At 46.1% G+C, this 24,989-nt stretch overlaps 1 protein-coding gene across 15 annotated transcripts in view; it reads right to left on the bottom strand.

Annotated features, from left to right (window-relative positions):
• Positions 1-24,989, bottom strand: part of BOC (BOC cell adhesion associated, oncogene regulated) — a 121,493-nt gene that overhangs the window by 17,511 nt on the left and 78,993 nt on the right. For 8 of the 15 annotated variants that reach the window (XM_049105168.1, XM_049105160.1, XM_049105155.1 and 5 more), the window contains 4 exons: positions 22,891-23,145; positions 17,646-17,821; positions 16,713-16,991; positions 1,618-1,764 (listed from right to left, as the gene is read on the bottom strand). In XM_049105168.1, the coding sequence (XP_048961125.1) occupies positions 1,618-1,764; positions 16,713-16,991; positions 17,646-17,821; positions 22,891-22,925 (637 nt within the window). In that variant the 5' untranslated portion in view covers positions 22,926-23,145. Of the gene's footprint in view, positions 1-1,617; positions 1,765-16,712; positions 16,992-17,645; positions 17,822-21,244; positions 21,338-21,660; positions 21,826-22,890; positions 23,146-24,989 lie in introns of those variants that run through there. The other 7 variants (XM_049105167.1, XM_049105161.1, XM_049105163.1 and 4 more) reach the window with 3 other exon arrangements.

Genomic DNA, 24,989 nt, shown 5'->3' with positions numbered 1-24,989 from the left:
GAGATGATCATTCCTGCAAGCCACCAGGAAGGAGAGAAATGAGTTTAGAATTCCCCATGAGTCCCTGTCAGGGTCAGAGCTCTGAGCCACCTCACTACTGGACTTCTGCAAGCAGGGAGGACTATTCTAACTCCGCCAACCACCACCTTCTCCATGAATGTCACTGAAACCCTTTATCTGCATCACTGGTTTGCTAGGCTTTGTCTGCTTCAGGACCAGAGGTGCCATGGGGGTGGGGCCCCAGGGCTGTATTCGGCTTCTTTCAACAAGAGACAGATTCATGGCTTCTGGACACCCCACCCCATGGTGTTCAGCTTCCCGGCAGGCAAAGCACTGGCCATCAGCTCTGAGCTTTCTGGTGGTGCAGCCTGCCCTGGGAGTCCTGCTGTCTCTGAAATCTAGGTTCAGGGAGTCTGGTGCCTGCCTGTCACTGGGCTGCCCCCGGTATGAGCAGCTTAGGCAAATGAACCGACAGAATGGGGGGTGGGGGGACACCCTTGACTCTTGTGGGGCTTCTTCCAGAGGCTGCTGCCAAGCTTCTGCTAGGGACAATGGAGATTAATGCTCTAGTCCTCTCAGATTAATATTCTATTCCTCTCCAGTTATTTCTGAGTGGCGGGATTAGGAGTTTTACCTTTCAAAAAATAGTTTTCTGTATTTTCTACAGTGAACGTATATATTCCTCATAGGAATATAGGAACATATATTCCTTTCATGGCCAGAAAAACTTAATGAAAATATTTAAATATCTACAGGATATTTGTAAAGGAATAGATCTTGAGCTATGGGTTCCGTCAAGCAGGGTCTACTTGGTCTCCAGTGAAGGGTCAGCTATGGGAAGAAGCTGATTTCATCTTGAAAGGCACCCCTTCTCCTCCCAGGCACTCTGTGGCCCAAAGCTTGGCCTTCCCTGGCCCAGCTGTCATTGACACCGCAGCCTAAGCAGGAAGCTAGGACAGCTGAGACAGCCGCATTACCAGGAAGATGGGAAGAGGGAAAAACCCAAGTCCCACTTGAAACATTCCTGTGCTATGTGGGAAAGGGCTTTGCCTCCCACCAGGGAACACTACAGCTCCACGAACGGCTGGGTTCATCAGACAGTCTTGCTGTGTGTAGCAGGGAGCACACACATGGGAGGCTCCAGAACCCTGTGCTGACAGCCTCGATCAAATAGTGACAGCTGAGCAACATCTTCCAGAGCCTCAAAGGATGAAGAAATTCCTCTCAAAAGGGCAGGGGAGGGGGATCCCTGGGTGGCTCAGGGGTTTAGTGCCTGCCTTTGGCTCAGGGCGTGATCCTGGAGTCCCAGGATCAAGTCACACATCGGGCTCCCTGCATGGAGCCTGCTACTCCCTCTGCCTGTGTCTCTGCCTCTGTGTGTCTTTCATGAATAAATAAAATCTTAAAAAAAAAAAAAAAAGGGCAGGGGACCTCCATTATGGAAGCAAATCCCTTTAGGACCTGACAAGGCTAAACAGCAAGGTAGAAGACAGTTGACCAGTGTGAGGAGGGGGCCACAGGCATGCTGATGGGGAGGGGGTGGTTGAAGAGGCGGAAGCCAGAGGTGGTCAGCCTCCTCCCTGGCCTCGGCCTCTGGGCTCCTCCTTGCTCACTCACCTCTGGATGCCTCTAGCCACTCTTGCTTGACACTGTATCGGACCTGGGCTTTTGGATGGCTCTCTGGAAGGTGGCAGGCAATGACTGCTGTGTTCCCCTCATCTACTTCAATCACGTGTTGCACATCCAACTTGAAGTCCTGGAGGTCTGTAGAGAGAAGGGAAGGTGCCAACTGGGCCTCAATGAAGCAGAGAGACAAAGCAACATTTTAGAGTGGACTTCCGCCTTGGTGTCATGATAAACAGCTGTAGGGGCCTCACCCCGAGGGGCTTCCCAGTGGCTGTCCAAATCCTTCCTCCAGCCTTCTGTTGTCTATAGGAGTTTACAGGATGCAATGTGTAGCCTCCATTAGTGCATCAGAGTTCAACTTGATATACAGAAGCTGGAGAGTGGGGACATGTATAGAGAATTCCATGAGGAGATGCCTGTGACACAGATCAGCCTCTTCTGGGACATGGTGGCCAGTTGACCAGGCCCATTGGCCCTATGGAACTTGGCTGGAGATGGGTCAGCAATCAAGGCATAAATGTCCTGGCACAACTCAGCTAAAGGAGACTGAAGGGAATGATGAGAGCAAATTGTGATCTCTGGAGTCACAGAAAAGATGTGAAATATGTCTAATGAATGTGAAGTAAGAAATACATGCTGTTTGCAAGTGGCATGGCAAAAACAAAGAAGTCCTTTGGTTCTTCTCTGACATGCATAGTAAAGTGACAGGCCTGAGATTCCACTCAGTTATCAACCATTGTTATAACAGGAAGGCTGATGCTACCTGGGAGCTATGTTCTCCTATCATGGCTAATCCTTACTCAAAGCTGGGGTGGGAGATCTGTGGATGCTCTGAGAGCTTTCTAAGGGAAAGATGGGTCTCCATAATGTGGCTGATGGCAATGGAATATGGGAGACCTGAGGGTCTTGACACCAGGCTGCAGAGTCTAGTAGCATGATGGCCATCTTTTCTGATTTGGCTTGGTGGTAAGACTAGGATCTAAAATGGTAGAGGATGAAGATCCACCTGGAACAAGAGCAGGATGTTTCCCAGATAATCTAACAGTTCAAACCACAAAACTCTCTCCAAAACTAGAGCCAGAGCCCTGATGTTGCTGAACAAAATTGGACACTTGTGCAAAAAAGATTCCAGATTTGTTTTTTAGGACTGTAGCTGAATCTAATAGAAGTAAAATGAAAGGGGAATAAGATAAGAAAGAGGAGAATATTTACCTGGATGCTCCTTCATAAAGATACCTAGAAAGCCCTCGAGGCACCCTGTCTGAATGCTGACCACACAGTGTTCAGCTCAGCTCCTGAGAACGGACGCCATCAGAGCTTTTACTGCAATTCCACTGCAAGACTCCACCTGCCTGTGTTGTTTCCCCTGGAGACCCAGAGAAGGCAAGAAAGCGACAGGAGCAGGCAGGAATCAAGTTTCTCACAGTAGATAAGAGGTAATTACCAAAAACAAACTACTGTCACCATAGGAGAGCCCAGGGATCAAGGCAGGCAGTGAGGTCAGGTTTCCCACTTAATGGAACTTTCCAGTAGAAAAGCCACACCAGAATAGGAAAGTCCTTTTGTTTCTATGAAAGGATTATTGTCCTTACAATACTAGAGTACGAACTTTTTAGGGGCAAGTCTTATTTGTTTATGTGTCCTCTGACCCTAACCAGGGCCTGGCCTAACTAGATGCTCAGTAAATGGTGAATGGCCGAATGAAGGACTATCTTAGAAGTTAGGACCCTCAAATCAGTTACATAGTATGGTTATTTTGAAAACAGACTGCTTCTTGAGAAGCTATTTCTGGAGTCATGGAAAAGGTGCGAAATAGGTCTAATGAATGTGAGGTAGGAAATACATGCTGTTTCCAAGTGGCATGGCAAAAACAGACAGGCTGCCCAATTCATTTCTAGCACTCTCTTTTACCTTCCCGGCTGAGTGATACCTGTGGGGCAAGGTGATATCTCGCTTATGGATTCTTTCCTTTGAGTGTGTATAGAACCTTCTGGGCTTTTAAAGATTTATTTTATCATTGTTTAATTTTATATATGTGATATCTGACTCCAATTAAATTGTAAATTCCTAGGGGCAGTATACTAATTTTACACTCCATGCCCCAACCCCAAACCCCATGGCATGATATTCAGGATATAGCAAATGTTCTCTAAATCCTTGCTGAATGAATGAACAATTTGGAAGGTTGAGCCCAACGCCAGCTTCATAGGAGTGCAATCTGTGTAGTTCCATGTGGCCCGGAAGGGGAGGCCAGTGCTTGGTTTAATGCTCTATCACCGTCTTCAAATTCTTAATGTTTGAACAAGACTCCACATTTTAATTTTGTATTAGACCCCCAAAATTATGTAGTCCAGTCCTGGCTGAGCTTTTCAGCCAAGACAGCGGATGTGTTTTTTTCTCAGAGAGGAAGGAGATATGGATGACGGAAAAGGGCGGACTGCCTGTCCTTAGCGTGTTCTGGCTAAAGATTGTGAACTGGTTTTCAAAAGCAATGCACTTAAACAATGCAAAGGCCTTAATCCTCCTCTGCACAGTGTGTGCTGTACCTGCCAAGTCAGGAGGCTCCCCACAAAGCGAGCTGTGAGCGATTGTCAGCTCAGGGGCATCTGGAAAATTCCTGTCACCAAGAAGCAGTCTCTTCCACGGTCCAATAAATTCTAAAACTACTCCACCAAGAGTTTGAGTTTTTTTTTCCCTCCTCCTTTGCTTTATTTCATTCCAAGGAAATTTGCCTCAAGCAAGGATACACTTAAACCTAACAGATCATTTTACAAGAAAGAGAGGAGTTTGGCACCAGAATGCCATCTCCATGTTAATGGCCCAGGCTCTTGCCCCATTGTAATTGAGAGCTTATCCAGGCACAAGGCACACACTCTCCAGCACCCACCTCACGGACCCAATACTACAAAACATAACCCCCTCCCCCTCTCTGTCCCTCTTGGCTCCTTCTGTACCCTCTGACAACTGCTAAGCTGGAGACAGAAGGCTGTGCAGTGGGGGAGGCACAAAGCTGGGCACTGGTCAGCCATGTGGCCAGACTGCCCCTTTGTTCTGATGCCAACATGTGCACAACAGCCCATGTGGGCTGGACTGAGGACACCCCAGCTGGGCATCCTACTGGCAGGCCTGCCTTCCTGGCTTCCAAACAAATAAGCAGTAGTTCGTTCCTTGGCCCTGTCCCCTCCCTGTTCCTCCTGAGCTTGAGCCTTAGCTGTTGCTTCACTAGACAAACACATCCAATTTGGCTGCTGGAGCAAAAGTTGAGTTTCACTAAGGATCAAAGAGAGAGTAACAAAGTGATGATGGATCTGAAAATCAGAGCACCCTCTCTCAAGTGTTTTTAGGCAGAAAAGAGACTGGGGAGGGGGGCGGGCTGGAGATGTGTGATCAGTAAAGGCCTAATCAGCTACCCTATGAGGCAAATGCAGAGATCTAGTTGGCTGCGAGTGAAGGAAACCAGCCTGTTCCCAGGCCCCTTTGTCTGCAAAGCTGGGTTCCTGGCCAGTCCCGGGGCTGCTCAGGGTGCCTCACTGGGACTAGGGGGCAGGCCCTTCAGTTCCAAATGGGGTTAACAGGCTGCACCCACAGAATGATGGATCGGGTTTCATGGGGAAATGGTTTGAAGGGACACCTGCCCTTGCCTGTGGGCTGGAGTGTTTGAGAAATCCATTAGAGGAATGTTTTTGCAGCTTTAATCCTCTTACCTTCCCCCAGAGCCCTCTTGTGCATCCTTTCTTTGTGTATTCTTTCGACTATTTTATTAACTTGTCTGCACTAATCAAATGCCAATAGGACCACTCTTGTTTCTCAGCTCTCAACAGGCTAGAGCTCTGGTCTTTGGGGCCATCTCTGAATTTACAGAGTCTCCTTTTGGGCTTTCCAAGAAAGCCCAAACAGTTTGGGCTCCATGCAGAACCCTTCCCCAGTGCCTTCCTTGTAAGCCCTCAATTTCTTAATGGAATATGTATCTTCTGCTACATCACTTCCATGGGACCCGTGGAAACACGGACGTCAGGAATTTGTTCAGACACAAATCGTGCGGTGCTTTGGTTTTCCTCCTCGCATTTATAGGGAACAGCAGGCACCTGCCTTCTGAGCCAAGGGAAAATGGGAGGAAAACAAGAACTGTGAGGAGCACGTGGCTGCCGTCACCAGGGTCACATGCATAGAGGCAAGTTTTATCATAAGCCCTTTGAATTTCTTCTCACCTTGTAGCCTGGATCCTTCTTTTAGCTCAGCAGATCTATGAATTAAATTACGGTATTTGGTGTATGTTCACAAATTCCCACGACACAGAAGTATCAGATCTTAATTATAGGCTCATCCTCCCAGTTTTCCTAGAATTTACACTTCCTGTTACAGGGTGCATTGCACTACAGTAGAACGCCCCCTCTGTAATCCAAAAGGAGTTTCACGGAGTTTCCCCATTTGGTCCTCCTCTCCCGGAGACCTCTCTTAGGCTGCAAGTCAAAGTTCAGTTAAGTAAGAAGTAAGACAGTGCCTTTGGTTGGAGGCTGCCTGGAGTCACCAACATCTCCATCTCCATGAGCTCAGCTGAACAGTCCAAAAACAAAAAAAAAAAGTCATTTTTCTACTCATCCAGGTAGTACTTATGTATAGTCAGTTCTGTCCTTCTCTCTTGCCTCAATACAAGCCAGTACCCATCTGCTGAGGTTTGGACAGGATCCACTAAATTGTGGGGGCACCACATGGGTGGAGCTCACTTGGAAATGCTGTCAGGATGGCTCAATAGCCTCTTGGCCATTGGCAAGTTTCTGGGCTGATAATTCTACTCCCTAACTCTCATGGCCTCCAGGCCTCACTGAGTCAGTCATTCATTCAGCCAGGAACTACAGAATTATCTAGTATGCTAGGAACTACAGAAGACACTATGAAGACAAAAATATAGTTCCTAACTTCAGGGTCCTTTACTCTGATAGACAAGACAGATAAAAACACCACAAAAGGCAGGGTACAATAATTTCCAAGAGTAGTATCTGCAAGTTTAGTCTCCACTACCTTCACCAGCATTCCAACCTAGATCAGGTCACCTTGAGCTCCAGAGCAACTTAGAAATGGCAAAGGGGGTTGGCAGAGGGAATATTTGCCTCCTTCTGCAGGCCAGGAGAGTGGATAAATATGTTTGCTTTTGTTAGTTTTTTTTTTTTTTCTGCTTGTCCAATTGCACAAATAATTTTGGCTTGAAAACTCTCTCCTGAGAGCCATGGAAACATGGCATAAAATTTTTCAAATATACTTTCCGATGAAAACAAGACATGCTCTTTCTTATTTAAATAAAAACAGTTTCCATGGGGGTAAAAAAAAAAAAAAAAAGGACTCTTGCAGATGCCAAACACATTAGTTGTTCAGTCTTGTGTTTCTTTCTTTCCCCTTGAGTTGAGCTGTGGGAGAAAACTGAGATGAGAGAACCAGGAGGATGAGGGCAAAAGATCAAAGACAAGACCAAAGGTGGGCAGGAGGGGAGAAAGGGCATGAAGGGAAGAGTGCGACAGGAAGAAGGAAAAATAAAAAGAAACTAGTTTGCAATGTCATTAAACGATGTGCAAAAAACTGGCCTAATGCTTCAGGAATTTCTTGGCTTGAATCATTGAAAATGTTTTTTAAAAAATAAGAGAACACGAAACGTGATTAATCCTTGAAGACAAGGCAAGGATGGGAGCCATGTCTCTACTGAGTCTGGCAGCCAGATGAACAGAGAAGATGTCTGTAGACCATCTCATTTATCTGACTTCACTACTGCAATGAGGTAGGGCTGGTTAGCAGAACTTGGGAGTTTCTTTTGGACTTGATGAAGGAATGAAATGGTTTGAAAAAATACACTTAAGAGAAGGGGAAAAAAAAAGATTTACTTGCCAGCAACCCACATCATACATATTTCTCTGATCAACCAAATATAAACTATAAACTTAGCAATGGGAAAATTAATGTGAATCCTGGTGGTCTGGGATCATGAGAGCCAGAGCTGGATCCTGGCAGAGTCTCTGGCAGGCTGGCAGCCTGTACAGGAAGAGGGAGGGGAGAGAAAATGTAGGCCAAGGCACTCAGGAAGAGCGGAGAGGAGAGCTTCAGCAGGGTCCTGACATGCAGAACCCTGGGTGGGAGGCACGGGTGCTGTCCTAAGGCCAGCAGGGCCCACAGTGGTTCCACTTTTTCTGCCCACACACTTGGGAACTACATATTCCTACAAGCAGTGGTGGCTACTAATTGATGCAAACTGCCCGCCATCTCCAATGGTGCCCTAACAAGTCTCTGGTAGGACGTGGAGTCACATTCCCTGACACCTCCCTTCAAAGTTTCTAGGGGTTCCTCCAAATATCTCAATCCCTTTTAAGCAGCCCTTTAGGCTTCTGACATCCATCAATTTTTCTGAACCCTCCCTGAATCCATTTGTATCTGTTTATATGCTTGCTTCAAACTTTTTTACTTCCTTAAGCCTTTTAATCTATCAGGATTTGGTGAAGAAATCTTTGTTCACCTTTTGCATGCTCCTTTTGACCTTCTCGACTTCAAACACATCTTATCCGGGAGTCTTCCTCTTTCTAGACATTCACTGAAGGCCTACTGTGTGCCAGGTCCTATGGGAAGCTGTGGGGTCACAGAGATGAATGGCAGCAGCCCCTGCCCTCCAGGCAAATGAGAGGGCTACAGAAGTAAACACAGGGTGGTAAGGAAGCCAGGAAGAGGAGACTCCACTCTGGGCTTGGGAAGTTGAGGGCTTCAAGAAAAGACTCCTAGAGGAGACACTCGAGGCTGAGAAGGAATTTGTTATCCCAAGGGAGATGGGCACGTTCTGGGAAAGGGAACGGAAAGGATGGTATTGCAGGTAGATAGGGCACCATTCCAAAAACAAGGGGAAAGTGCAAGACAACAGATAAGGAAGTGGTAGATTTTGAGGGGTCTAGAGTGAGAGGTGAGGCTGAGAGACGGGCTTAAGCGCCACGCTACAGCCCGTGTCCTGTTCTGTGATTCCCAAAGTCTTCACATGTTTCTAAGTTAAGGAGGATGGTCACTCAACATTAAACATGATTTTCCCTCAGGAAAGAAAATGGCTGTTTTTGCCTCAATCAAGGTTTTTTCCCCCCTTTGCCTACATGTTTTCTCGCTATTCAGTGAGTAAGTCCTTTATCTTTGATGTGAACACTGAACCACCTGCAGGACAGACTTGCTGTTCTATTGTTCTCAATAACAATAACCTCAAGGTTATTACCAGTCCAGGAAGGGTTGAAAGTCTAAGAACAAGGTCAAGGTAGAAATTCCTAAGCTTTTCCACAAAAAAAGGGGGGAGCCAAGGGACTCATCTGCTCTCTTAATTTTTTATTTTAAAGGAACCATCTTACATCATGTTCCTTAGAGGGCTCCAGTGATTTCAAGTAAGCTAATCAATGCTTCCCTCACCTTCCTGAGCGAAGTCTGCTCTGGCTTGTTGAAATTATAGGTGGTACCAGCTAAACACACTATGAGGTCTCCCCTTCACTCTTCGAAGATGGACCTAAGATTTTTACTTAAGCATGTGGCTGTATGTGCAAAGAACAGATTGAGGAGGGGAGAAGGGTAGGAGTTGTAAACGTGTCCTTGGTAGAAAATACACCATGGATTTGAGGTCTTCTTTTGGTAAATTCTGACCATCACTAAATAGAAAACTGGAACTGTCTTTGGGGAAGACAGTTGCTGCCATGATGCCCTGAGCTGAGCTCATACCACACATTTGTCTGGGTACTTGCACCAGGCCTGATGGGATTAGGTTGAAGATTTCACCAGAATATCAGGGGAAGTTCTTGGGAGGCATGAACTTCTGCCTGTATCCAGTAGAAAACAGAAAGGGTTAATAGGACCTTGGTTTAATACTAGAAGGCATTCCTTAGTCATTTCCTATTTAGATATTCAAGTTGCTTAGCTCCTTTTGGGTTTAAGCTGTTACTAATTTTCTTGTCTAACTGGCAAAGTAAAATAAAACTTACAGTGTAAAGCTAAATCTCACACTTAGGCTGATTCTCCCTTTCTGACTGAGGACACCCCCCTGTAGAGCCACCAAGGGTCTCTCTCTCCCGCTCCACCTGGCAGTACCGCCAGCCTGGCCTCCAGCTGCGGACCCCCCTTCCCCTCCTGGGCCAGCTCAGGACGCCACCTCTGTTTCCTCTGGTTCTCCAACTCTTCTTCCTGCCACCGCCCATTCACTGCAAAGCAAAAGGCTTGCACGGGATTCCTTCAGATGCCTAAGCTAACAACAAATGTTTTTCCAACTTGGAGCGTATCATTCCTTCTTGTTTTGTCAAGGAGTCACTGGCTGGCTGAAGGAGACAGGTGGAAAGGAGTGGCATTGGAGAAAACTTTGAGGCTTCCTTTATTAATCACAGAATATACACCCTCAAAAGGAAAAGAGAAACAATGAAAAATGGGGGAGAGTTAGGGGAGAATCCGATGGGGTAGCAAGAGAGAGACAATTTATCTGGTGGCTACATACAGGATTTAATTGAACTCACCATGGAATTACCTCACTATGGAAATTAGACTCACGATGGAACTATCTGCCCCATCTCAGAAATTGCACTAGGCTTACATCTAAGTACACAATGCTAAGAGCTAAACTTAGTTGTTGAAGATCTGAGAAAGGTATGAGAGAACTCAAGAAATGAGAAATAAAGATTGTCTCACACACATTCTTTAAGGCTCAACTCCCAAGTCTTCCTCAATTCCCTGAAATTGAAATGAATCCCCGTTAGCCTGAGCTCTCAGGAAAATCTGTATCTCTGTTGGAGACTGACTTGCTTTAGGGCTACTGCGTTACTGCAGTCAATCTTTTCCATGAGATTAAGAGCTCCTCAAAGGTGAGGGTTAGGTCTTACTCTGCTCTGCTGGAAACTCTGAGTATGTTCCTAATTCTTAGGACACCAACCTCCAAGACATCTAAACACTGAACTCACTGCTGGAGAATGGGTGCTTTGCTGTTTGCCAGTGGGACTCCCTAATCTCCAGTCTGCTGGCTTGCTCTATGAATTTTGGACTTTCCAGCCTCCACAATTATGTGAACCAGTTCTTTAAAATAAATCTATATTTTGCCTTTATTAATTTCTCTATATACATATGCAGGATGCTTCATTTGGTTATACTTTTTTTTTTTTTAACAAACTGAAGGTTTGTGGCAATCCTCCATCAAGCAAGTCTATCAGTGCCATTTTCCAACAGCATTTGCTTATTTTCTGTTACATTTTATTAACTCTTGTAATATTTCAAATCTTTTCATCATTATTATATTTGTTATGGTGATTTCTGATCAGTGATTACAACTCACTGCAAGCTCAGTTGATGGTTATTTAAGCAATAAAGTATTTTTAAATTAAAGTGTGTACTTTTTTTTAGTTGTAAGGCTATTGCACATGTTAAGAGCTACAGGATAGTATAACCTTAACTTTTATATACAAGGGTATATAGGGTACCAAAAAATTCACTAGACTCACTTGATAGTGAGTCACCTGGAACCAAACTCACAACATCTCCAACGTACACCTGTATGTATAACTAGTTCTGCTCCTCTGGAGAACCTGACTAAAACACAGAGAAAGCTATAAATATTTTAGTAAAGGCATGTCCACAGTGGTCCTTTATGGCTTATTCTAGTTCACAGTTTGAGCCTATAAGACCTCAAGGAAGTATCTGGTAGGAATTAGAGGTGGAGGGGGCTGAACAAAAAAAACCATGGCTCCTTCTGTGGAATCACCATGCTGAGGGCCCAAGGTCAGCCCAGCCTGCCAGTACAAATCAATGACTACCTGGTTAGAGGAATGAGCAGTGGTGAGCCACCAGAAGCATAAATGAGCAGCTCTGTGGCTATGGGGACAAGAAGCAATGCAGTGACACCATGGCTATCCTCCAATGCAGCCAGGAGTTAGGAGTCTGGGTTAGAGATCATGTGTATACAAACTGCTGAGAAATTCACAGGAAATGGGTTAGTTCTCTCTTCCCAACAAGCCAGCCCTCTCTTTTGGCTCTGGCTAGGAGTGGAAGCTTTGCCATTCCCTGGACTTGTTCTTCTGAAGGCTGCTCCCAGAATGGAGCTGGGCAGCCCAGAGCTAGACACAGGCCCTAGAGCCTCCTGCAGGAGGACACTCCACAAATGTTCGCTGACCAAATGGGTGGAATGTATAAAGCCTGAAATTTATAAAGTGCTTCAAAATATTACTATCCCATCATTTGACCCTCAAAAAAACCCCCACAAAACCAAACAAACAAAAAAACTATGATACTGATGCTATAAATTATCACTGTGCTCATTTCATAGTTGTGGCAATCTGAGGGACTGACTTACCCAGAGTCACATCAAGTCCTAAGGGCAGAGTTAAAACTTCAACCCAAGGGGTTTTTTTAAGTCTTTCTTTCCCCTCCATAATATTAGTTTGTTTCTTCATTTTATTCATGGGTTAAATTCTGTTACCTTCTGACCTTCCTCAGAGTCGGGGTCATGGAGACAACTGGCTAAGGGGAGCTCCTTCCTCTCCCGAGGAAAGAAAACTCGAGAACCATGCTTGATTCTTAGGCCTAAAGGCCTTAGGGAGGAGTTACAGATCTGGTCTCAATTAAACCAGCATAAGTTTAAGACTTCACATTAGCTTGAGAACTAAAGTTCCCAGCTATAGTACTACCCAGTTACCACCTGTTTTATTTCCAACGACAAATAGGACCTAGGGATGATAGGATAATTAGGAGAATAATTTTAAAAAATGGAAAAAAGTTAAAAATGAACAATTACGTAGGAGTTCATTTGAATTATTAGAGGTAAGGGATCAAAAACAGTTTTCACATCGTATGCCAGCTCTGCTAAATTGTGATTCCTTGCTGGGCTGTGTTGAGAACAATTGTAAGGCTGAGTCAGAGTATAGAAAAAAGGAATATGGTGTCCATTGGCAAAGTCTGCTGTTGGTTCAGGTGCAGAGAGTGGGAACATGTGGGCCATGTAGAGTGGTTGGCCTCCTGGTGTAAAGCTTAGAAAAAGGAGTAAGGAAGAAAGGAGATCAAAGTCAAAAGTATTTTGAAAAGCAAGAGTTAGACAAGGTGGTCTGAAGTGAGGCATTAGCAGCAAGAGATTTACCACAAATAAAGTTTGGGTTCAATAGGAGAAAAAGTTCTGTGTGGAGGAGAGTGGGATGGACACCTCCACAGAGAGTGAAGACAGCAGTTATCCACATGTGCTCCATTTGACCTGAAGACCAGAAGCCAATGTCCACAGAGAGGGGTGAAGTCCAAGTGTACTCCCAGCCCCCAGCGTCTAAGTAAAAGAGGTCTGAGGTCTGGACCAGGAAAAGTTCTTCTAGAGGCCTCCTTCACACCCTTGAATCCTCAAGCCAGGTCTAAGACCCCACCATTGGAAGGTCCCGGTGATCCAGGAGTCCACGAAGACACAGGAGGTAGCACCTTGCTAGGTAGGCCAAACAGTGGGCGCTTTGTCTGAGGGTGAACATCTGAGCGCATGCAAAAATGGCCAGAGGAAAAGGAAGCCTTAAGTGTTGAGTGTGGGCGGGTGTGTGTGCGTGTGCACAGGCACGCCACGGCCCAGCCTTGCCTCTAAATTCAGACCATGCCTCGGTAATCCCTTCACCACTCAGCCTCCTTCCATCAGCCAACCAGCAAAACACAGCCCCCATTCTGCTCAGGAATGTGCTTTCGGAAACTTAATCTAACTGCTGAGTCTGGGCCAAATCCCCCATGGCATTAGCCCAAAGACAGCACCCCGTTCTGCTGCCTCTCCTGCCTTCCCGCCGCCACTGGCGCCTCCTCCTCTGAGCTGGGGAGGCTGCAGTTCCACTCCATTGCCACAGCCCCTGAGCCAGCTCTCCTAATTTCCAGCACTTCTCCATCCCGCCAGTCAGCTCCAAACATTTCACTTCTGATTCATGTCTCTATGACAAGCCAACAGATCTTGGCTTTCCAGCAAGATGCACTAGGCTTCTGCACAAGCCACTTCTCTCACTGTGCCTTCTGGGATACAACCAAACCCTCCCCTTTGTCCTCACTGTCAACTATAGATCCCTTCAAGTACCACAGAAAGAAGTGGCCAGGAATTTCTTTTTAAATAAAGGCAAAAAAAAAGGTCTCTCCTCACACAGACACATCTTGAAGTAGAAGGTGGGCTCCAACATAAATCTACACTCTAACTATCCTTTCCTGCAAAGAAAAGGTTCAGCCTGGCTCCTGATAAGGCCAAATGAATAGTTATGGAGTTTTCTGGGTCTTCACAGACACGTGCTGGCTATTTGCAGATGAGCAACCCTCCTAGATGAGCAGCAAAATCCTTTAAAGGCATGAATGCTACTAAAAGGCACTTTTTTTTTTTTAAGATTTTATTTATTTATTCATGAGAGACATAGACAGAGAGAGAGAGAGGCAGAGACACAGGCAGAGGGAGAAGCAGGCTCCATGCAGGGAGCCCGACATGGGACTCAATCCCGGGTCTCCAGGGTCCCACCCCAGGCTGAAGGCAGCGCTAAACCACTGAGCCACCGGGGCTGTAAAAGGCACATCTTACTTGTAATAATGAACCACTGAAAGCAACCTAATGGTCCAGCAATAGAAAAAGGGTTCAGGACATAGTGTAGAGCCACCCAGGGGATATTTCAGGACCATTGGTAACCGTGATCCTGCTCTGCTTGTGGCTGGGGGCACAGATGACTAGTAAGGGGCATGGGGGGAGCTTGCTAGAGTGATGACTGCCGGGGTTGGTTATACATGTGAAAGATGAATCAGGTTGTTGACTTATTAGTCCACTTCATATACTTTGCTGAATTATACTCAACAGAAGAAATATGGTCATATGGCCAACAGAAAATGCTTACCACACAATGCTGAGAGGGAGAGAATATGGACAGAAACTATATATTCAGTAGATCACTACGAAAGCGTAAAATATGGGCATGCCTTATGTTCAGTGAAATAAGTCAGGGAAAGACAGATACCTATGATTTCACTTATAGGTAGAATCAAAAAAACAAAACCAGGGACACCTGGGTGGCTCAGCGGTTTGGTGCCTGCCTTTGACCCGGGGTGTGGCCTGGGATCGAGTCCCATATTAGGCTCCCTGCATGGAGCCTGCTTCTCCCTCTGCCTGTGTCTCTGTCCCCCCGCCCCCTCTGAGTCTCTCATGAATAAATAAAATCTTAAAAAAAATAAAAATTAAATTAAATAATAAATAAAAAACAAAACAAAACCAAGCCCAGACTCACTGATACAGAGAATAGAGTGCTGACTGCCGGAGGGGAGGGAGGAGGGGTGGAAAATGGATGAAGGAGATCAAGAGGGACAAGCTTCCAGTCATAAAGTCAGTCATGGGGATATAATGTACAGCACAGGGAATTCAATCAGTGATAGCGACTGCATGTAGCGACAGAGGGTAAGCAGACATATCGTGGTGACCATTTCACAATGGAGACAAATGTCAGATCGCTATGTTGTACACCCGAAACTAATACTGTATGTCAACTACACACTTCAGTCAAAAAAAAAAAAAAGGAAGTACAGGTATGGATGAAGAGTGGAAGGGTATACTCCAAAATGGTAAATGATGGTCATGGGATAATGGTGGGCTGAGGGGAAATGGTATTTTCTATAAATTCTATACTTTCTATGATTTTCGTTACAATTTAAAAATAGAAAGAGGACTATGATGGCAGGAGTGCAGCTCTGACCTCAGCCCTTCTTGTACGATGAGATGATCCCTCCCTACCCTCTACCTTCCCCACTTAAGTGCCAGTACCCTCCTGGCATCCCGCAAGCACAGGTAGGGGGGAGGGCCGGGCTGTGGCCGAAGGCCTGCCTCCCTCACTGAGCATGTGCTCCTGCCACCAAGGAAAATGGCTCCTATTGCATGAGGAGGCTCAGCCTGGCCCCCTGGGGGGACAGCTGAGGACCCACCCTGCCTTCTCCCTTCTCTGAGAAAAGGGCAGGGCTGATTGACTGTTTTCCAAGAAAACCAGAACACTGCCAGCAGCGTCTGCTCTGTTCTCTCACAGAGTGAAGTTCCTCCAAGGACCTGGGAACCATGGGGGGAGGCAGGGGTCCCCCCTCTTTTCTACTTCCTCATCTCCCACCACTTTCCTCCTGGACTCACGCCTCATACACCCCAGGGACCCCAGTCAACCTTTAAGGAGTATTTCAGAAGTTTGCTGTGTTAGGCATGACCCCTAACACAGGGGAGTAATGATGATGGTGACATGAAAGTCTGAAGCAAGGCTGTCAGGGGTTAGGGGACCCTGCTAGGTCAGGAGGGAACAAGGCTCCAAGGAAGAAGACGTCATTCTTAATAGTTCCTGGCCGTAGACTCATATATAAGAACAGATATTGGAGCTGCCCTGCAGCCTTCAGAAGTTTATTTCGTCAGTAGGTCTTGTCTCCCAGATGTACAATGGGTAGAAAACGAGGCAATGTGTGTTTTGCACGTAATATATGCAAGTGGTAATTACGTATTAAGGGTAGTATAAAGTCTTCTCTGAACATCCTCCTTGGACCAAATTGTACCCCAATCTTGTCCTCTTTTCTGTTCTCTTTACTCTTTGTCACACAGTTTTCTTTTCATTGTGTTCTATTATTTATACCCCAGGCCTTTGGATAATGCTTGCCCCTCAGACAGACAGGAGGCCAAGCATGGAATGGGCAGGTCTGTTTGGACTGCACATGGCCTTGTAAATGCTCTGACCATAACTGCCATGAGGATGGAGTGCAGGGGAGACAGTAAGCAGCTGGCACAATCACACCTAAAGTTAAGGGGAAAGTAGAAAGGCATGGCATGGCCCAGCTCTGGCGCCCAGAGAAACAGTTCAAACATGTCGCGTCCCCCTCCTTCTAGATACTCACTCCAGACATGGTCCCTACTTAGAGAGCAGCTTCCTAGAGGCACAATGGTCCTCCACCATTGGGGACCACTAGGCAACTACCACTCTCTGGTTTGGAATTTCAAATTTGAGGGCCCCCTTTTATGTTAGGACTACTGACATGGGGTAGGAATGGTCTGGGGAAGAGAAAGAATGGGAGAGTCGAAGAGAGAGTGCACTGTGGCAGAGAAGCAAAGGAGCAGCACTCACTGGCTAGTGTCACAGTGGCTGGCACACTGGCCACGGCCCCTGCAGGCATCCGGGCCACACACTGGTACCGTCCCACGGTGTGGTTATTGAGGGCAGTGATGACGAGGGTGCCGCGGGTGATGAGGATGCCCAGGGCATCATCTGAGCCATTCAGCTCTCTCCCATTCAGGCGCCAGGTGGTGTTCATCCATGGGGGTTCCACGACACAGCCCAGGATCACAGTTCCTCCGAGCTTCTGGACGGTGGAAGAAGGCTGGACAGTGACCTGAGGGATCTGGTCTGGAGGAAGAACAGCGACATAGCAATGAACAAACACCCCCGATGAAAGCAATACATGAGCACCCACATGGCCTTCCAGAGCTGAGCAATCCAGAGGGGTCGATCTTTTTCTGAAGAACGCTACTGTCCTTGGGTCCATTCCCCAGCCTGTACTTGTTCTCAGAAGGCAGACTGGAGTGGCAGCAAGGTGTAAAGGCAAGAGCTCGAGCATTGGAGTTGGACAGGACTGGGCCCAAACCCCAGTGCCACTGCTTCTGAGCCATGTCACTTGAGCCTTTTTATGTCTCTTACCTATAAAATGGGGCTAATGATACTTGCCTCCGAGGGCTGCTGTGAAGCTTACAAACAATGCATATCAACTGCCAGCCATAATCTCATATAGTAAGTGCTCAATTAAAGGCAGTCATTACTATTCCTCCTCCTCTGGTATATATTTGAAATACTAAAATACAACCACTATGAGGCTGCCAAGATGATTTCTCATCTTATTGGATGTATCCCTGAAGGCCAATGGGAATTAATTATTCTTTGAAATCCAGGAAAAGGAAGGCCTTTTTAAAGGGTTACTAGTGAATGTGTAATGCTTCCATTTGACATGGGCAGCAAAGTGTTTTATAAGAGGGGCAGGCTGAGAAAGGGAAGGAAAGCACTCACTCAAGTCAGCAAAGCAGCCTGCTGTGGCCAAGAGGAGGCAAGCAAGGGTGACCTCACGCCTTTTTTCTCTCTGAGTCGTCATCATCCCATGCAGCACGGTGTCACCAAGGGTCCAAGCCAACGTCCCATAAGCCACTGGAGTCACTTCAAGAGGTACTACAATCCCCCACACCACTCTGTTGTGAGAAAGAGAGAAATGGCCCTGGTAGTGAGTGAGGCTGCCTGCCATAGGGCCTGGCTCTGTCCCTTCACCCCCTGCCTCTACTACACATGCTGGCAACATTCAAGATGTCAACCTGAACAGTGGCTGGAAAGCCAAAGAATACTCTCATTTCTTATCTAAAAGAGGCTTCTTTTAAGTAGTTCCCTTGAGCTAGAAGAGGATTTTACTGTGGTATGAGAGCCAGAGCCTTGCCCCATGTACTGGCAGCAACCAGGGCCTGTTAGAGGGTCTGGGACCTGCAGCCAGGGCCAAGGTCCAGGCCGTGAGCATCTCACACATTGCTGGGAAGGATGACCTCATCTTTATCACTGGCTTGCAGGAGGCCAGATGTCCATGGCCACATGGCATGCCATGTCACCAGTACCAGGCTATTGTGGACATCACCGTCATGTGTGTAATGCATGCTGAACCCCTTGTTTAGGCAATGTTACTAGTGAATCCTAAGGTCACAGAAATTCCAAGATCTTTTCAAATCTCTGTACTTTTAACCATAATAGAAGCCTCTTCACATTTTTTTTTCTATAAGTGCTCTGCACCTGGTGGGAGCTTAACAGAATTAGAATCAGGGTGATGTAGAATAGTGAGGCATCTCAAAGGTGGCTCAGAGGTTGGGCGTCTGCCTTCAGCTCAGAGTGTGATCCTGGAGTCCTAGGATCGAGTCCCAGGTCAGGCTCCCCGCATGGAGCTTGCTTCTCTCTCTGCCTGTGTCTCTGCCTCTCTCTATTTCTCATAAATAAGTAAATAAAATCTTAAGGAAAAAAAAAAAAAGAACAGTGAGGCCTTTTAACAGTGAGTTCTAGAGGAAAACTTCATTAATAGATTTATAAACTAATTCCAAAAGCAAGTTTTGGTGTCCTCTCAATTTTCCAGATACTTGTTTTAATTCCCTACTTTCCCCCAAAGAAGTAACGTATTTATCTAGAACACTGCATGAGTTACCGATTTGAAAGATTCTAGGGAACGTGACCACAACAAGCTTCAGTTTCCCCAACTCTAAGAAAATTGCTGACACCTGTTTTGTCCCTGCCCCCGGAAAGGGAAGGGAAGGGAAGGAAGTAGGAAGCACGAAGGCAAGAAATGAACATAAAGTAATAAAAGTAATAAAGGGCAAAAAGAAGACAAGCAGACAGAGAGGACAGGACTGTTTCTGAGCACAGGGTGGCTGCAGAGGTGTTTTGGTTGTAAAGTCCACAAAGGTTTTACTGAGGAAATTCAGCCCAGACCCCCTCCTGCTTAACGAGGACCAGCCAAACAATTACTGTTACTTCTGCACCCTTGGTAATTTATAGGATTCAAAATGGAAACAGACCCCACTTTTGCTGCCAGCCACCAACTCGCTTTTATAAGCAAACAGGAGCAAAGAATGTATCTGGGGAGGGAAAGGGAGTGAGAAGAAGCAGGTATCTAAAGGGGGAGAAAGGAGTTAACTCCTTCACCCCCACAACAGAGTTGTAAGCAGATACCATTTAATGACCCCAAAGCAGGTCACAGGAAGTCTCATTCACAAAATGCAGAACTAGGACAAATACAGGGAGGAAGAGGCATCACTGTAGGTACGATACATCTTATTTAGCAGCTGGGAAGTTGGAGTTGCTTCCTGGGCCAAGTTACCTAGTGAGCTTTGTCTAGAAAGAGAATTCCAGAGACATACATTTCTGAGAATTCTGTTATAATGGTAAAAAAGATGACTAAGGCTTAACTGGAATTCCTACAAACAGTGTAACTTTGTCCCATTGTGAAACGAATGAGGTACAATTTCAAAGTTGAGTGAAGGCAACAGTAAAGTCTGTTATTTTTCTTGGCAATGCAAAGTATGTCCAGATCCTTATTTTCCATGCATTTTCTCAGAAAAAGAGGAGAAATGAAGAAAAAAAATCAAAAACAGAGTGGAGAATAATTTCCTGACATGAATTCCTCATTGAGGCCTAGGTACTTGCTATTTTTAAGGGTTATTTGGATAAGAAAAAGAAAAGAAAATGCATCTGAGAAATTTAACTGCTGACATACATGCTCCCACTGAAATAATCTCTACCAAGCAGACATTTTTGAGACTTTCCAAAAACAACAACAACAGAATACACTTCTGGGGTTGAGACCAGTGAGAAATTATAGCCTCGGAGTATTTATTTTGTGAGAAAATTACAAACAACTGAGAATCCATAAGCAGCAGGAGGCAGGCAGCTCCACCTTCTCCCAAGAGGACTGGCTGGAGCACAGGAGGCCACATCTCCTCCCTGGTCAGCCAGGGCACTGCAGCTGTCTTGGAAAGAAAGGGAAGCCTTCATGGTCTTAAACACAAAACACACCCTTTGGATATCCTATGGCCAGTAACCAAGATGGATGAAATAGAAGAACATGGGATCTAGCAGATACCATACAGAGACTTATTTCTGAGAGCATGCTAGCATTCTTTCAGTGATTAAAAAAAAAGATCTGACAAAGCTTTTAGTTCCATTGGTTGAGGGGGCCTGGCCACATCATGAGAAAAGAAGTATTTCTGACCCCAAGTTATTATTATTATTATTTGCAAGTTTTCAATTCTGTAGAGTAAGATTCACTTTCCCCAAAGATCTTTGAAGGCAGAGAGGTTTTGCTCATAAGAGGTGATGCCAAGTGGCTGTGGGAAGGGGTAGGGGTGAGTGCTGGCAGCCCCCTGACCTCAAGAAACAGGGTAGCACTCCTGCTCAGAAGAGTGGCATCGCGGGAAATCTCTGGGACACAAGTGAATTTAGTCCTCAAAGGGCTGAATATAGGAGTTTAAATAGACTTAGGAGAAGAGTTTAAGAAAGGTCATTTTTACTTAAGAAGTTGTACTTTTACCCACAGACCTAATTAAAAAGAAAGATTTTAAATTAGGAGGGACCTCAGAGAAAATAAAATAGCAGCTTAGGATAACACCTATGGGTATCGAATGTTATAAATGAGGAAAGTAAGGAGCAGAGAGACTAAGTGATCTGCAGAAGGTCTCCTGGCTAATTAAGAGAGATTTAGGGCTCCAAGTCAGGTCTTCCGACTCCTCATCCCGGCCTTTCTCTACTTTCCAATACTGCCTCCCAGCAAACCGTTTCTGAAGTCATATTCACCAAGTGCGTAGAACTACTGTTAGGATTAAGTTTGGAATATTTTTTAATCTATTTCCTGAGGCACAAAAATAATGTAACTTTCTCTGAGGTTGCCGGGTGGCGCAGCGAATTAAGTGTCTGCCTCCTGGTTTCTGCTCAGGTCATGATCTCAGGGTCCTGAGGCTGCGCCCTGTGTCAAGCTCTGCGCTGGGCGGGGAGTCTGCTGGTCTCCCTCTCTCTGTGCCATCCTTGCTCGCACTCATGCACGTGCACTTTCTCTCAAATAAATATATATATATATTTTAAAAGAGTACCTTTCTCTTTGGTTTTCTTCATTCTTTTAGCATTTGCATTCAAATCTAGGATAGTCTTACTGCTCTTCACACAATCCCCTTCAGTAGAACCTTCTGCAATGGTGAAAATACATTTGCACCATCAGCGCCAGTCACTGGCCACCGGTGGCTACCAGATACTTGAAGTGTGGCTAATGCCACCGAGGAACTAGATTTTTAATGTATCCACACCGGGCAACGCAGGTCTACACTAATACGTGGAACATCTACCCAGACCACTCTGAGGTCAAACAGGAGAGAATAACAAAACTTCGATGTTAACTGTGAGCCATGCTGTAGCTTATGCCTTAACCACATGTTGCCGGAGTATCTACTAAAACATTATGTATATTGTGATTTCACTATTATCAGGTAGAAAAAACACTCCTGTGACCTACCGTCGAAGGCCCGATGCAAGGCCCTGTATCACAGGATGCGTTCGGGCAGCCCGGGGGGCTCCGTGGTTTGGCGTGATCCTGGGGACCCCGGATCAAGTCCCTCCCCGGAGCCTGCTTCTCCCTCTGCCTCTCTCCCGCTGTGTGTGTGGGTCTCCCATGAACAAATAAATTAAATCTTAAAAAAAAAAAAAAAATGCATCCCGCCCCGAGGAATGTTCAGTCATCGAGCGCCCGGCAAACGCCCACGCGCTCCCCACTTCCCAGCATCCTCCGCAGCTGGCGGCGTCATGTGACTAGCGCTGGCCAATCAAGCGCAGGCAGCCCTGTCACGTGTCAGCTGCGGGCTCCCGCTGCTAAGAGCTAGGGAACCAGAGCGCGGCTCCCGCTTCTCCTGTCCCCCGTGCTGCGGCGCGTGTCCCGGGTTTCGGCCGGCGCTGGGACGAGGTGGAAGTCAAGGCAATCCAGGGCAGGGGAAGAAATAAACCGTTGTTGCACAAAACCACTGAAACGTGGGCGATTCCTCTCCTGTAAGGACCTCAGCGTTCTTGACTTTAAGACCTTAGCCCATCAGATCAGTAATTCAGGTGCAAGTGGGAAGTGGCAAGTGAGAGCAGAGGGAGGGGCGCGTTTTCAATATGGGGTCTGCAGGAAGGGCTTTCTGGATAAAGGGTTTGGATGGCCTCTTGGGATAAGTAGCTGCAGGGCTGGTGGGGAAGGCCTCTCTGGAGGGTGGCGCATCAAGCAGCTTGGCTGTTACAGGTTTATCTTGAACGGTGGTCTGCAGACTTCTCATTTCCGCCCCCCCCCTTTTTTTTAAATTCATTTAAATTCAATTAACATATAATGTATTATTGGCTAGAGAAGTAGAGCTCAGGGAGTCATCAGTCTTCCATGATTCCCAGCGCTCATCACATCACTCCAGTTACCCAATCCCCTGCCTCCTCCCCTCCAGCGACCCTGTTTGTTTCCTATGATTAAGAGTCCTTATGGTGTGTCTCCTCCCTCTCTGATTTAGTCTTAAGTTTTTCCTCTCTTCCCTATGATCCTGTTTTGATCTTGCTTTCTTATGACTAAAATATCCTGAGCCAATATCCCCAACACATTCACAGCTATTCCTAAATTAAATGCATGGGCTGCCGAACTAAAATGTAAAAAGAGTAGGTAAAAGTGAAACCATGTTTTGATGACATGATAATCATGATTGTTTTAGAATATAATTAAAGCTAATACCTTAAGACAGAAAGACTGGTTAGGGTTAGATGCATCAGTAAGGATATGGATGTAACCTCTTTCAAACGGTCTGCTTGAATGTTGATTATTTTGTTGACTTCTCATCAGGTGGGATTCCATGAGCGTTGTTTTTATATTTTCTTATGTGGCTTGAAGAGGGTCAGCTCTGCTGTTTTCTTCCTGTTAGCACGTGCTTGGATACTGCATACTCTTCAGCCCCCATTTCTTTGCAGCGATCTCTTTAAGCCACTTGTCCTTTTGTGAGCATTAATTTTTAAAAGTAAATTATATAATCTGTAAATCCACTTAACAGAGAACAGGAAAACTGGGGAGTGAATAAGCAAGTGAGTTCTCTGCGGTCTCGCAGAAGAGATCTCTTGCCATTGTTGGGACACATCACTTTGTCATATACAGACCAAAGGTACCACTGTCAACCCTAATATTAAATACCAGGAAAGCTGAATTTCTTTCCTATCCCTTTTTAAGACAGAAATTAACCTTAAAAGCCATCTCTAATATTTTCTTCTAGTACTCCAGTGACATTTATTATATTTTCCCTGTGGAGCTTGTGCCCCATTTTGAAGACTTCTAGAATGAAAAGTGGCAAGGTAAGAAACTGAGACTGGGTCATGCTGTGGAAGACTAGGGAAAAGAGTCTGAAATGACCACCACAGACAGCGGAACCACTGATGGTTTTTGAGAAGGGAATATATAATCAAAGTGGCATTTGCCCAACCTGGGCTTCTTATTCACTGAACCCAAAATTTATAACAAGTTGCTAACCAACATGGACAGAGCCTATTTCCACCCAGGTAGGTGAACTCCTTTACCATCCATGGATGGGGAAAGGCGTCTAGACACAGCATGTGGGCTCTGGGGAAGAATCCCCCAGAGAGAAGCCACCTCTGCTTTCTGAGTAAAGGGAAGATGTGGTCCCTTGATTTGCCCATTGAACAAATCTAATCCTCTCTCACCTCCACCACTTGAGGAAAAAGTTACTGAGGAGTCACATTTCTTTGTTACATAAATCCCTTCCTTAAATTTCTCTTTAAGGAAATTTAAAAATCTAGCCATGAAGGGCAGTGTGTGGGGGGGGGGGGAGGGGGGGACAAACCTTAAGAGAAAAGGAAAATCACTTTCTTTCTTCTACACTCCCTTCTCAATTCCCCCACCCTATTCCATATAAATTCAATTTGACAACCCTGCTAATTGGATAAACGCAGCTCCTAGAAAGCCATTCCCTTTTCTTTTTTTTGTTTTTGGAGGGCTCAAAACAGGGTGATTGTGCTGTTCTTTAACACGAATTCCATCTGCTTTATTTCTCTCTCTCCATTCACCACTCCTCTTGAATATTTATGAGGCTTTCCCTCCTCACAGATCCACTTTCCACCCCACCTCCATCCACCTTCCTCTCTCAGCCTCCCCATATCCACCCTCTGCCTCCAGCCTCCTCTCCCTTCTCTCAGAGCCGGACAAAAACCTTCCAAATGCACCCCCCCCTGCTTTAGATAAACACAGGCAGTGTCAAGTGTGAGGGGTAGGGGGAGGCAGGAGGGGGTTCAACTGCCAGTCAAGCCTCCCGCCTTCAATGAGGCCCAGGGGCCCACCCTAATCTGCTGCATGCTTGCCATATGGGGGCTGTGTTGCCCTGGGAAACACTAACAGGCAGAACGGAGCTTAATAGAGTCCATATTCATTGTAATGCAGTGAGATGGCTCAAGGCACCACTGCCCCTTCGGTCCAGTTTCATTCTTCTGCTTTCCTCTTTCTTTCTGGTTTTCCTCCCTTTTTCTTTCTTTCTTCCTTTCAAAAGGAAAGGGTCCCCAGAGAGCTCTAACCTGGAGATGCCTGAGCTGGCAGGAAGGCTGGGCTCTGGGGTTAGGAAGGACAGTGCTGGGGTAGGGGCTGGAGGTGGTGGGGAGAGGTGAGAAGTGAGGGCTTCAAGGGGAGCCAGCTGGGGAGCGGGGTACAGTACCTGCAAAGGGACATACTGTATGTGTGCAGGTGTGCACAGGCTTGAATCGAGCGTGGTGGAGTAGATATGGCCTGTCAAGGCCTTGGAACAACAGAAAATTTCGTATTTTAATCAGTTCTCTAAG

The sequence above is a fragment of the Canis lupus genome, chromosome 33 (genome assembly GCF_003254725.2).
Source record: "Canis lupus dingo isolate Sandy chromosome 33, ASM325472v2, whole genome shotgun sequence".
Classification (NCBI taxonomy): Eukaryota; Metazoa; Chordata; class Mammalia; order Carnivora; family Canidae; genus Canis; species Canis lupus.
This window is presented reverse-complemented; position numbering and strand designations above follow the sequence as displayed.